General features: G+C 43.3%; 1 protein-coding gene across 2 annotated transcripts in view; it reads right to left on the reverse strand.

Moving 5' to 3' along the window:
* The window catches only part of PHC3 (polyhomeotic homolog 3), a 65,500-nt gene extending 52,321 nt beyond the window's left edge, over positions 1–13,179 (reverse strand). For both annotated transcript variants that reach the window (XM_066620933.1, XM_066620932.1), the window contains exons 1-6: positions 13,131–13,179; positions 10,705–10,859; positions 9,454–9,612; positions 8,813–8,890; positions 7,762–7,887; positions 2,888–2,986 (exon numbers count right to left, since the gene is read on the reverse strand). In XM_066620933.1, the coding sequence (XP_066477030.1) occupies positions 2,888–2,986; positions 7,762–7,887; positions 8,813–8,890; positions 9,454–9,612; positions 10,705–10,833 (591 nt within the window). In that variant the 5' untranslated portion in view covers positions 10,834–10,859; positions 13,131–13,179. The remainder of the gene's footprint in view (positions 1–2,887; positions 2,987–7,761; positions 7,888–8,812; positions 8,891–9,453; positions 9,613–10,704; positions 10,860–13,130) is intronic.
* Between the last annotated feature and the right edge of the window lie 1,411 nt (positions 13,180–14,590).

A 14,590-nucleotide genomic window follows, 5' to 3' on the forward strand; every position in this document is an offset into this window, starting at 1 on the left:
GTTGAACCATAGAGTTTCACTAACATCAATTTTTATTCACTGTTTACAAGACAGAAATGTAAACAATGTCAGAGAAACTGAATGACATGTGGGTTTTAAAACTAGTTTAAACTTCCAACTATTCTATCTTTCAGATAGGATTCATCAAGGCTGCACAAGGTGTGGATTCCTACACATAGCAGAATCCTGGGGGAGTGTAGCACTCCTACAATACAAAGTCTACATTTTATTTCTTTGTCCCTGACCCTCAAGCCTTTCTCTTGACAGTGCCTGAAGGATTGTTCCATACCACATGAAGCCATCTCAGACCAAATAGTTCTGCTTGATTGCCTTTTTAATATAACACCACCTGCTCAAAGGGAAAAGAAAGAAGGTGAACTATGACAGTTCTGACTGCTCTACAATTCCCCTAAAAGTGAAAGGCACCACATGTCTTATCAGTTTATGATTACTGTGCTATTCTATGCATGCAAACATATAACACTCAATAATACTGTGTACTGAGGAAGAGGGACTCAGAAATATGAGTCTAAAAGGTTTTAAAGCAAATTTCATCATTTATGTATTATTTATTTAAGAAATGTGTATCCCACTCCCCCCCAACAATTGAGACACTCAAGCCACTGCACAATATAATGATAAAATACAATGAAAACAAAATACAATGCAATAAATACATTTATTTGTTCACATACTATGATTTAGTGCTTGACAGTATACTTCTGGGAATCACAAACTACTCATCTACAGTCCTGTTGCTTTTGAGAGAGAAACACAGGAATTCAGAAAGCACTCCTCTTTCTGGAAATAAAATTTACTTTCAAGTCAGTGGACTCCAGTGGACTGTATCCTAATTTTCAGTAGAATATAGCTGCACAGTCAGAAGTTCCTTCTACTTGTGGAAGAAATGCTGGGCTCACGCAAAGGGTACTCCCACAACAGAGGGGTGCTTGCAAGACTGCAATACTCCTTTGGCTAGCACTAGGAGCTTTAAATGATTGACTTGCACTCAATCAAAGATTATGATATAACCTACAGCAGCGGTTCTTAAACTCTCAAGGAGTTTGAGAACTGAGCTAAGTTTTTGAAGTGGATGGAGGAAGACAGTGATGTGAACCCCAGGACTGTATCACTGCCAGGGACAAGGGTGTTTTAAAAAACCTACCTTAGGTCAGCGCTAGCCTCCTGGAGTATGGGGAGCCCCTCAGAGCCTTCCGCAGGGCTCCCCAAGCCTCCAAAACAGTAAAAATTGCAATTGGAATCCACTTTTGGTTTTACTATCAACCTAAAGTGGGTTCTAATCATGATTTTAATGTTTTGGAGGCTTGGGGAGCCCTGCAGAGAGCTTGGCAGGGCTCCCCAGACCCCCAGAAGTTAGTGCTAACCTTAGGTAGGTTTAAAACCCCCTGGAAGTGGCACAATCCTGGGGATCGTGTTACTGCCTTCCTCCCCAACCTTGCCCCTTAAGGAGCCAGAGACAGGGCTTCTCAGGTTGGTGGCTCATGACCCACCAGTTTGAGAACCCTGACCTACAGCTTTTAAGATTGCAGCCTAAAATAGCAATACCTTTAGTTAGCCTCAATAGGTCCAATGTGCAGAACTGCCATTTTAAAAGCATGGAAAACTTTGTCAAGTATATAACAAATGTCTCTTTTTTAAGCGTTTGCGCAAAAACAAATATGCACTAGGTATTTGTGATTTTCTGCATTTATTCCTTGAAGTTTTAGCATTATCATACTTTATTTGGTTTAGGTAGCACCCAATTCCTCTTCTTTCAGAGCAAGAGTCCCTTTTTCTGCAGCACAATACCCTGGAGCAGTGTTTCTCAAACTGTGGGTTGGGACCCACTAGGTGGGTCACGAACCAATTTCAGGTGGGTCCCCATTCAAATCAATATTTTATTTTTAATATATTAGACTTGATGCTACCATGTACATGACTGCATTTGGGGAAATGTTACAGATCTGTACTTTGAACAAGCTTCTATGTATATCCTTTTAACAATGAGAGTAAATGGGACTTACTCCTGGGTAAGTTTGGGTAGGATTGCAGCCTAGGATTGTTAAAAATTTTCTTGCTTGATGATGTCACTTCTGGTCATGACATCACTTCTGTTGGGTCCTGACAGATACTCATTCTGAAAAGTGGGTCCTGGTGCTAAATGTGTGAGAATCACTGCCCTGGAGAATGCTACCCTTATTTATGAAACTTAGGGCACAATCCTAACCCCTTATGTCAGTGCTTCCCAGCACTGACTTAAGGGCAATGCAGCTCTGAGGTAAGGGAACAAACATTCCCTTATATTGAGGAGGCCTCCGTGAGTGACACCCAACTGCAGGATGCAGTACATGTCCCATTGGCACTGCTATGCCAGTGCTGAAAAGTACTGACTTAAGGGGTTAGGATTGCGCCCTTAGTCATCCTGTTTTATTAATAAAGCATCTTATGTTTGTTTCCTGTTGATTTATCAAAATATTGATATAACATTGCTATAACAGGGGTTTGGCAAACGGACCAGGAAATGTCTCTCTCACTAATGGTAATTTGAATGACAATTATGCCCCTTTCAAAAGTTCTGCCTACAAGGAAAACCGCGCATAATCTATAATCTATAACACTACAGGTACCTTTAGATAATTCTGAATAACCACCTTGTACTCTGGCAAGATTCTAACATTACTGTAGCATTTTAGAGATCAAAAGAATTAGAATATCTGGCCTTTAGTAGAAGATTATCTTCCCTGGACATCTATCTGTTAAAGTTTTTAAACGATATTATGATGAACATATAATGCAATATAAACAAAAAGCACAGAATTATATGCCGGTTCCTCACAACGGTTCTGTGAAATGGATACATGTATACACAAAAATTAAACAAGCTCACCTGAGTAGCTGCAGACTGACAGGGAAACGAAGATGATGATGAGACAACAGGAATGTCAGACTGGACAGCCGCCACAGTGGTAGCAGGTGTAAAAATCAGCTGCGAAGGCAGTAAAAAGAAGACTGAAAGTGATACTGTGCCATGGATACAGACATACAGACCAACTGTTCTACTGAAAATTACAGCTCAAGAACAAAAGTGTTCCATTTGGGTATTGTGCAGCGCAATCCTATTTTGCACTAGAACAGGCAGGCCAGGAGGCCTACACTGTAACCAGCACAAGATTGGGGCCAGCAGTAGCTTAGCTAGAGGCAAGGGGAAACTCTTCCCCTTACCCCGGGTAAGCCACCACAGCCCCAATGGGTCTCCTCGAACTTGTGCCACCTCAGGAAGTGGTACAAATCCGAGGAGAATGGAGCAGCTTTGAGCTGCTCTGTGCTGCTCAGGGAACAGGGTTGGGATCCAGCATAACAGCCAGGCTCCAGCCCTGCCTTCCACCCCCCTGGAACGTCCTCCGCCCACTCCATAACACCCCCCTCCCGCCTCCTCAGACCCGTGTCAGCCAACGCAACTTTTCCTCCCCATGTTGGTGTAGAGGCTGGATGCAGTCTCCGTGGGCCAGTGCGCATCCCTGCACAGGCCCAGCCGACTCCTGAGGAGGTGCAAACGTCCTTTACAATAGTTTGGACTGCACACTAAGTTTCCAGTCCCAATACTATTCTCTTTATTGCAACTTTTTTCAATATCATTCCAGAAACATTTTGGCATTTCTCAGGTTGGGTTCAACCATGTAACCCATTTCTGCCCACCCACAGGTGCACACATTTGATCCCTGTTGTGTATATGCAACATTGGGCAAAAATAGCTTAATCTGGAAGGAACTGTCTTACTCTTTCAGTACCTAATTGAACTATTATGTGCTCCTATTGATTTGCATCGGAAGGTAATTAAGACAAAAACTAAGATGAGCTGAAGTTAGAGAATTGCTTGCCACAAATTTATTTTGGCTAAACACCACCAAAACAAGTCATTCAAAGAAAGACGGGTTCAGCAGCCATCTTTTCTATGCAGTAATTCATGTAATATAGATCAACACCTCTCTTTCTTTTACTGGCCCAAGGATTAGTACTGATTTACGAATCAGGAGCTAGCAAGTCATAACTGAAATCAGTGCTACTCGCCTTTAATAGCCGTATGGCAGAGAAGCTCATGATTGTGTCATCCATCTGAGAAACTATAGCTATCAAAAGAGTTCTACCTGCTATACATATTCCAGTTAAAAAGTTATTCATGCACAGGAGCACACTTGCAGGCAAGAGTTGTCAGCTGTACCCCAGCAGTCTTTCCTACTCACCCAAGATACTCAGCTTATTCCGTTATTATTTATTATTAATCATTAATGGTATTTATATATGGCTTTTCAACGGGAAGTTCACAAAGCGGTTTACAGAGAAAATCAAACAAACATTCCATAGTCTGGAAGAACTTCTAAAGTAAGCCATCCCCTTCTCTTTAGCAACAACTTCTCAAGTTGGAAACAAATAGCAATTTGCTAAATGACCGGTACTTTAAAGCAGGGGTGGGCAAACCCCAGCCCAGGGGCCATTTGTGGCCCTCAGGGACCCCCAATCCATCCTGCAGGGAGCCCCAATGAGCTATGGCCTGTCAGACTGTTGGAGTCCACGCTGGCCCGTGACTGCTGGACGCGACCACCAGATGTGAGCTGCTGGCCAAGTTAAGTGAGGACTTTTATAGTCTCCATGTGTTTTCTGCTTTTCCCTGAGCATTAGTTTAATCCCCCCCCCCATTGCCTCTGAACAACATATGTCTCCATTTGTGTTTCTGGCTTGGTCTGGATGTTTTCACTGTGCAAGAGGTGTGTGGCAAACAGTTCATAGTTCTCATGTGGTTCTACATGCCGGTATTAGAGTTCTTGTGTGTATTATAAATAAGTTCATCCATTCATATAAGTTTGGTCTCTAATATATTCATTTATGTAAATTTATTCAAATTTGAAATGTAAATCAATTCTTTTTTTCCTCAGCCCCCGACACAGTGTCAGAGATTATGTGGCCCGCCTGCCAAAAATGTTTGATCACCCCTGCTTTAAAGCGTCCCCTGGACTGGATGTATATGTACAGCTATCAGTCTTGTATTACAGAGGCACTTCAGCACGGTTCTTCTTCTGAGCAAATTTCATCACCTGTCTCAACTGAAGTTAAATATTACATCAGCACCGCTGTTAACATACATAAAACTAACTAGGGTTCCATCCTAAACAAGTGCCTGAAGTCTAGGATTCAAATTCTAGCTTGGCAGGTATTTTGGGTAGTCTTAGCTACAGTTAATATTGATGTGATGTTGACTAATATGGAAGGGGCGGAATTTGTGCCCAACAAAAAAGCAGAGGAGATCCACTCTGTGATTCACTTTCTTAACTGTGGTTAAGAATAATGTTACATCTGTCCCAGACCTTGGAAACCAAAGACAAGTCTCCACTTCTCCATGCAGTTAGAACTGCCTTGAGTTTTCAAGTAATGACCTTGAGGTAAGTGGTTCCCACTTACATTACATTACTTACATTACTGTTCCCACCCCGAATCAGACCCTTACAGATACATAGGTGGCATTCTTTAACAGATTCAGCCAAAGAAAAGACTAACCTACAGTATCACAAAAGAATGATCAAGGAAAAGAACAAGGAAATGACACTGTTTAGAAAATGAAGAAAACACTAGTAAGAGAAAGTAAAGATGTTTCAGAAAAAATAAAGATGTTTCAGAAAAATGAAAGTTATGTTGCGGAAACAGGAAGGCAAATGTCTGAATTGCTCACACTCTCAATGTGAGGAAGTAACATGGAAAACCTACATGTGCCTATAGTTCTTCTTTTGCGATGTTCTCAAGACAATGCTCACTCCAAGGGCAGGCTTAACATCTGGAATCTCATAGTTCTACCACATAATATTAACACAGGAATGATTGGGCTTCGGCAGGGACAGGTCAAAAAAGGTGAACTCTCATTCCAGTTGCATTTCAGTGGCCTCTGACAAAGCTGGCGTGCCATAAAGGGGTCTACGCACTGTACAGTACGCACTGTAAACAGGCCACTGATTGAGCAGACTGTTTCTACCCAAGACACCACCAGTAGGGTTGAAGCTAATATGCCCACAAGGAGACATCAGGGGTAAATCCAGCTACTGTATACAAGAAATCAAACACTTAAGGATGACTCCAGGAGCTAACAAAGGATAGCATGGGGAAAATATTCTCTACTATCTAAATGCGTTTGACTACAAAACTAGCATAGCTTCAGGGAACACAGCAAATAATTGTTAAACAATTGGTTAATATCAGAATTAAGACATTTTAAAGCCTGCAAGTTTCCCTTCCAACCTAATATAGGTGGAAAAGATTCAGTTTTCCAGTTAAGGAGGCCTGGAACGTTACATATACCACCACCACCACCACCACACACACACACACACAAAATTCCTTTATTCCCCCAATAATTTTCCATCCCCTCGTTGCTCTGATGAATTGTTCTAAAATTGCTCTGCATAAAGGAGGAGAATCATTTAACAAACACTGAACACAATTTTTTTCCTTTTAGATTTCAAATACATATGACAAATTTTCAGATTCTTAGAAACAAGATATAGAACAAAAAGAACCATAAACTTCTTGCAGAGCCCTTTACAGGCTATCTTCATGGAAATATAACTTCTACAGGTGACAACTCAAACTCCAGATTCATGTCTCTCATATATGACCAACTGGATTTGAAGATATGTAATTATGACACCTGCCCTGGTACTTCAGTGAGCTGCTAATTGATTAGTTCACATAGTGAGAAACTATGGCTTCCTGTCATATCTGAAGACTGTAAAGGTGAATCTTTTCTCTGTAGAACTATGATGAAATAGCAGCGATTCTGATCAGTTTGGATGTGTATGTATTAAGCAAGGCCAGTGGTACATCAACATAAAAATGTCTCAGGCACCAACTTTACTGCTCTTAAACATTTAAGAAAAAATTTGCTTCTCAACAGCATAAAGGTCCTCTGTAGGTTTGTATCCTAAGGAAAGCTGGTCAGAACTAACAGCCCAATCCTGAGCTGCCCACCACACAGGGGCTGTCACGGTGCCAAAATGGTTACCATGGTATTCAGCATGCAACCAAGGAACCACTGGCGGCTCATCGGGGGAAGGGAACCTTTGTCCCCCGATGAGCCGCCAGTGGTTCCTTGGTTGCGTGCTGAAGGTTCCCGTGGTTCCCGGGTAAGGGAAGTAGCCCTGCAATGGGGCTACTTGATTCTATGGCAGCTCTGGAGCTGCCACAGAATCACAGTCCTGTGTCGGAGAGCAGTCTGACATAGGGCTCAGGATCTGGTGGAGTGGGGCTCCACCGGTACTGCCCCCTTACTCCCTGCTCCCTCCCTTGCCATGCCTCCTCCCTGACTTTCCCCCATCCCGGAATGCCTCCTCCCTGCTTCCCCCCATGCCCTCACTCAAGTCTCCACCACCCACTGGACCGGGCTACTGCCACACAGTAAATTGCCAACCTCCAACCCGCACTGTACCAATGTGGGCTCACAATGGGCCAGCTCCAGTGCTCAGCCGGTGCTATCCCTTGCAAATGTGCTTTACGGTTGAGTGCGCCAAGCTCAGGATGGGACTCTAATTTACCTTTAGAACCAATGTAACTTAGTTATGACTAACTTTCCTCAGGATGCAACCCTTAAATTACAAAATATCTGCTACAAAACTGCTCTCCAGCAGAAACCTTTAAAGGGAAGAAGAGCCACTATCCAAAAAGCGCAACAAAAAGTAGCAACCTTTTGAAAAATTATAGAAGTTAACATAGGCAACCTACCATTTGAGCACGAAGATACATCTGAGCCTGGCTTGCAGTCAGAGTAGGGGAGGTGCTCCCCAGTAACATGGTCTGTTGGGTAAGGCTGCTGCTACTACTGTTGGAGGTCTGTGAACGGCTTATTAGCTTTGCAGGCAGAGGAGAAACAGAGGGATTAATCTAGGGAAGTAAATTAGCAGTTTTCATTCCACAATTTCATGGGTAATTATCAACTGTAAGCTTAAACACAAGTATTTGGAAGTAAATCCCACTGAAAACTGTAATGCTCATTTCTAAGTAAGCATGCATAGGATTGAACTTCAGTAGCTAGGATACCCAATAATCTGACTTGTACTTTGTAGTACAAAAATGGGTAAACTACTAGGTGTCTCAACTTGTTTTAAAAATTACATTTTAAACAGAATCTTAGGCCCAATCCAGTCCAACTTTCTAGAGTTATATATTCTGATACTGAGGATTGTGCATTTTCCTTCTAGGATATTTAATCATACCCAGCATCTCATTTTGAATTCTAGGATTTAAACATTCTGAATGCAACATATTGCTGCATAAGATTTGCCTTCTTGAAAACATAATTATACTTCCAAATTACGAGCAAGCTGTGTAGGATATGGCCTGATTTATTTAACAGCACACAGCACAAATTAGTAATCAATTTCAGTTATTACATCACACTCATAACAATTAGATTCTACATGACAATGTTGTTGTTTTTTAACGTCCCTAACTACTATTCTGGATTAATTTTCTTCTCCAAGGGCTATGGCAAACCCATAACTAAATACCTTCAGAAAATGATGTGAGAATCAGGCAAACATTTAGTGTCAGGACAACTTAAATTTTATGCTTTAAAATATTAATTCATTGAATTTTTGAAGGAAGAGTGACTTAAAATTACAAGTTTACATTCTTCTAAGTTTAATCAACTATAAATGGCAGCATTCTTTACTTCTAAGAAATTGATATAAAATGTAATCAGAGCTGGGAGATCAGACTAAGCACATTCTTCAGATATAATTTTTGTAATCAACAAAAAATAAAAAATACTTACCGACGTCTCTGACACACTTGACTGCTGAGTGACACTGCCATTGGGGGATGCACACTGCCTCCCACCTGACAGGTTTGCCTAAACAGCAAGCACATCATCAAATGTGAAATCTACACTGCAATGAAAGTGTTTAAATAAAGTTGAATATAATAAATTAAACATCTTGCTCAATGACAGTGACATTCACTAGGAAGCCCAAGGGCCCCACAAAACACCCAGTAGCTTCGTGTGTGGCTCTCAGTCCTGTTATCCATGAAATGAGCACCTTTACCACTCCTGATAATTTTTTACATAGTCAAGATACCCAAGCGTCCATTCTAAGCTAATAATCCACTTGCATGAAACAAGTGTCCACAGTGCTCTCACCACACACCCTTGAAATCGATTGTGTTTTCATTCAAAGGCTACAGTGTATCTCTACAGAAGAATTCACTCCTTCCATCAGAAACGGCAACCCTTACTCTTTACATGTTCATTTGCCCAGAGTGAAAGACTAACTAAGGCATTGATCAAACTAGATTACTGACTCTCCATTCTCTTCCAATTGCCTCCTTGCTAAATAAATTACATTTATTTCTCTATTCCTCACATATTTTCTATTTAAATATATTTCAGGTTAATATATTCAGAGTTGCTCTCACCTGTGGAACACTGGCCAGACTCTGGAACTGAGTGCTGCTCAAATGCTGCTGCTGCAAAGCAGCAGTTTGTAACATGAGATGTTGCTGTTGTGCTGCATACATCTGCTGAAGGTACTGTGCTGCTGAGCTAGGGGGACGATGCAAAGCCTGCTGAATAACCTGTGGATTGTTCAATACCATCATTAGAGAGGCAAGAATAGTTTTGTTAATATTACCACATTACTTGTTCAAGCACTGGCAAAGGTTTCACTTCCAAGGAATTGCACCACAGCCCTGGAACAATTACTATCCCCAGACCCGTCACTCTAAGCAAAATACTTCATACAGTGGAAACCACTGATCTCATTGTCATCTCTACAAACAACCTCTGAACACAGGTACTCAATTCAGATCCAAGGTTTGAGTTCAGAGTAGGAAAAGCAACATGTTGTACACTACTGTGTCCTGTGCTTGCAAACACTCAAATCATAAGGATAAGCTTGGAACTGTAACAGTTTTCTGAAAGTGCCACCACAAGCTATATGCCCCCTTCCTGCTCAAAATACTGCCTAAAAGGTATAAGATACAACATACTTCCCATGACCCTCACCACTTTTCCATTTGCCAACAGCTCCCAAACTTTCTCTTACCCCAAGTTCTTTTTCTTCTGTCCCATGGCTACCTCTCAGGCCCCATTTCCCCTTAGACCTGCTCATCTCTACTTTTTCCCTTCCTCTCCTGTACTGCCTTCTCCTGAGATCCAACTACAGGTGTGCCTCTGCATCTGCAGGGGTTCCGTTCCAGAACCCCCTGTGGTTAAGTGAAACTGCAGAGATGAGGGAACATCCTCCCTCCAGAGGGTCTTCTGAGCCCAGTAGAGGCCATGCATGTCTGCCCATGGCCTCAGCCAGCTCAGAATGTTGGAGGCCAAAAAACAATACTTCCAGTTTTTGGACAAAAACCACATGAGGGGGGCCGTGGACCCAGTCTGTGGATAAGTGAAACAGCGGATACGAGATCCATGGATACGGTGGGGGGGGCGTACACAGTGTGGAGTATTCTTAAATACTCCACACTCCAATGCACTTTACTCCAATGCACTTTACTGGTAACATATGACAAAAAATGTGAGATGTGCTGTAATCACTTCCAGCGTTTCCCCTACTCTTACAAGCAAAAGTCAATAACGTATACAGTATCTCCAATCAATTTTCTGCAATCACTATCATTTTTAATGCCTTTGCAACCTTTTATACACTAGCTTCCAAGTACCTGCACAGCATGTCGATCTGAACCACTATAAACTGATATCTGAGGTGGCTGTGTACGGGAGGGTGATGATGTAGTGGTGATGGTTGTTGTGCATGTGGAAGATGTCGTTGTGCTTGGTTCATTCTCCATAGCTATGGAGTGAATGATCCTTCCACCTAATAAGAAAAGAAAACATAAATGGCTAAATGCATGTAGTATCTTAACACTTTGAATCCAAAGAGAAACATCCACTAATGTCATCCTAAGAACAGAGTGCGTTTGTCTTTGCCTCTAGAAGATGAAATGTTCAAAACCCAGGGCACCCACGAATGCAAGTTTCAACCACTCGGTTGCAAGGGTGGTGCAAGTATGACTTCAAGAAGGAAACAGCACCCATTCTTAGGACTCAGGGTAAATGGGGGAGGAGAAGGCAATATCAAAATAAATGTATTTCACAATAAATGTATTTCACAAAGAAGCAACTGGTCATAATTCAAGTAACAGAATGAAACAGCTTTGTTTTTACAGGTATACAACAAATTAATAAACAGGAAAGAGGTTATTTCTTTAGATTCTAAACAATTTCAGACTTAAAAATTAACAAAATATTTTGTTGATCAAAGTTAAACATGAGAAAGTGCACATCACAGTCAAAATGACATAAGAATTCCTCAGTGCCGATATCAAGTTTTTAGGTGTCCTTCCTATAGTATAGAGGGGAAAAAAATACAATATTCCTTATTCTAATGGACCACCACATCTTTAGGTGATTAAAATTTGGCCTTTATATTTATCACTCTTTGTTGCACATAAAAGGCACAAAGTTGCACATAAAAGGCACGAAGAGTAACTGGCCCACCTCACCCCAGCACTGTCTGTTCTAGTGGCTGTCTGCTGGTATTCCTTTGCATCTTTTTAGATTGTGAGCCCTTTTGGGACAGGGAGCCATTTAGTTATTTGATTTTTTTCTGTAAACCGCTTTGTGAACTTTTAGTTGAAAAGCGGTATATTAATACTGTTAGAATACTGTTAGAAGTTTCTCTCTTCCCCTTTATCTATAATGTACAGGTTTATTGATCTTTCTCTGATAATTTCATGGGTAATATTCCTTTAATTCTGTTGTTTGGTGAACACACACTTTGCAAGAAAGATAATCTTATCTTCAGGCATAGTATCATCCCTAAGAAAAACTACAGATGAACTCCAACACTAGGCTTTCTGACATTTCTAAACAAATTATATCTCTACAAGATACAATTTTCCAACAGATGTCTTGCATTAAATCAAAAACACACACACACCTGGTCATACACATCAGGACATTTAAAATGTCACATTTTCCTTATGTATTCCCTACATATCAGTAAAGCTGGTTCTTCTTCTTCTTCACAGTGGTAGAGAGAAACATCACAACTAATTCCAATGTTCAGGATTGCTACATTAGTGATAGACGGGGAACTAATCTTCCCATCTCACCAGAAGGAAATTCCTATGCGCTTTAGCGGGGGTAGAGCGCAATTGCTCCGCATCCACTTTCCCTGCTGCGGGGAGCCCTGCCAGAAGTCTGGTAAACCTAGATGGGTGCCATTCAACTGTTTTTAAAATGTGAGTCCACGGTGCTAAAAAGTTTGGGAACCACTGAAATAAATCCTATCACATCACATAGCACAAATGTAGATGAAACACAATGGCGAGAGGAAGTTGCACCAGATGGATTCCACCTGCCAGGCCCTTTCATTTATTATTAATTATTATTATTATTATTAACAGTATTTATATACCGCTTTCCAACTAAAGTTCACAAAGCGGTTTACAGAGAAAAATCAAATAACTAAATTATCTGATTCTGGCTGCAATCCTATCCACTCTTACCTGGGAGTAAGCCCCGTTGACTGCAATGGGACTTACTTCTGAGTAGACCTGCATAGGATTGGACTGTGAGGCTGCCATCCCAGCCACACTTTCCTGGGAGTAAGCTCCACTGACTACAGTGGGACTCACTTTGGAGTAGACAGGCATAGGATTGGACTGTGAGGCTGCCATCCCAGCCACTTTCCTGGGAGTAAGCCCCACTAACTACAATGGGACTTACTTCTGAGTAGACAGGCTCTCAATGACTTTAACGGGAAATGTGGGTAGCCTGTCCCACCCCCTGGGCACTCTGGGGGCGGGTGCCCGGGCCGAGGAGGGCGGGCCGGGGCGGGGCGGCCTTCCACACCCCTTCAGGCTGGCACAGGCTCCGCCCAGAGGGGTCCAGCCCGGGCAGTGCTGAGGCGTCTCTGCCGTGCAGAAGGCCAGGCGCCCCATCCCTCCCTAGCCAGCGCCAGGGCGGGCTCCTCCGCCCGCCAGCGCCTGAGGCCAGACTCCCAGCGCCGCAGACCCGCGGCCGCCGCTCCCGCCTCCCTCCAGCTCCCTGCCTCGCCCCAGCCGCGGAAAAGGCAACGCACCCGCTTGGCCATCGACCCCTCACTCCGCTTCCGCCATGTTCTCGCCTCCCTCACCAGGACGCAAGGCGCATGCGCCTCGCGGGTAGGGGCGGGGCTCAGCCCTCCTAGAAAGGTCACGTGCCTCTCTCCCGCTGCTCCCTGCTGGTTTGGCTGCAGCATCTTCCCAACAGGAGCCTAAGCCTAGGCATGCCTACTCAGAAGTAAGCCCCATTATAGTCAATGGAGCCTACTCCCAGGTAAGTGTGGATAGGATTGCAGCTTGGAGCTGTAGCCTGGAGCTGAAATCCTATATACACTTCCCTGGGAGTAAACCCCATTTAACACAGTGGGACTTACTTCTGAGTAGATATGCATAGGATTGTGTTCTCACAGCCCAATCCTACCCACACTCTCGGGGAGTAAGCCCCATTGACTCTAATGGGATTTACTTCTGAGTAGACACAAATAGGATTGGGTTGTTAGTGTCACATTTGATTAAGTGGGATTTACGTCTAGGTAAGAGCATTTAGGGCCTCAGCCTCAAGAGCCTAATCCTATGCATGCCTACTCAGAAGTGACAGGTTGGCAACCTTCAGTCTCGAAAGACTATGGTATCGCGCTCTGAAAGGTGGTTCTGGAACAGCGTCTAGTGTGGCTGAAAAGGCCGATTCGGGAGTGACAATCCCTTCCACACTGGGAGCAAGTGCAGTCTGTCCCTGGCCTGTCTCCCTGGCTATGGGCCTTCCTTCTTTGCCTCTTAGCCTCAGACTGTTGGCCAAGTGTCTCTTCAAACTGGGAAAGGCCATGTTGCACAGCCTGCCTCCAAGCGGGCCGCTCAGAGGCCAGGGTTTCCCACTTGTTGAGGTCCACTCCTAAGGCCTTCAGATCCCTCTTGCAGATGTCCTTGTATCGCAGCTGTGGTCTACCTGTAGGGCACTTTCCTTGCACGAGTTCTCCATAGAGGAGATCCTTTGGGATCCGCCCATCATCCATTCTCACGACATGACCAAGCCAATGCAGGTGTCTCTGTTTCAGTAGTGCATACATGCTAGGGATTCCAGCACGTTCCAGGACTGTGTTGTTTGGAACTTTGTCCTGCAAGGTGATGCGCATGTGGAAAGCATTCAGTTTCCTCTCCTGTTGTGAGTGAAGAGTCCATGACTCGCTGCAGTACAGAAGTGTACTCAGGACGCAGGCTCTGTAGACCTGGATCTTGGTATGTTCCGTCAGCTTCTTGTTGGACCAGACTCTCTTTGTGAGTCTGGAAAACGTGGTAGCTGCTTTACCGATGCGTTTGTTTAGCTCGGTATCGAGAGAAAGAGTGTCGGAGATCGTTGAGCCAAGGTACACAAAGTCATGGACAACCTCCAGTTCATGCGCAGAGATTGTAATGCAGGGAGGTGAGTCCACATCCTGAACCATGACCTGTGTTTTCTTCAGGCTGATTGTAAGCCCCATTTTAGTCAAAGGAACTTACTCCC

Source organism: Tiliqua scincoides, chromosome 3 (assembly GCF_035046505.1).
Source record: "Tiliqua scincoides isolate rTilSci1 chromosome 3, rTilSci1.hap2, whole genome shotgun sequence".
Lineage (NCBI taxonomy): Eukaryota > Metazoa > Chordata > Lepidosauria > Squamata > Scincidae > Tiliqua > Tiliqua scincoides.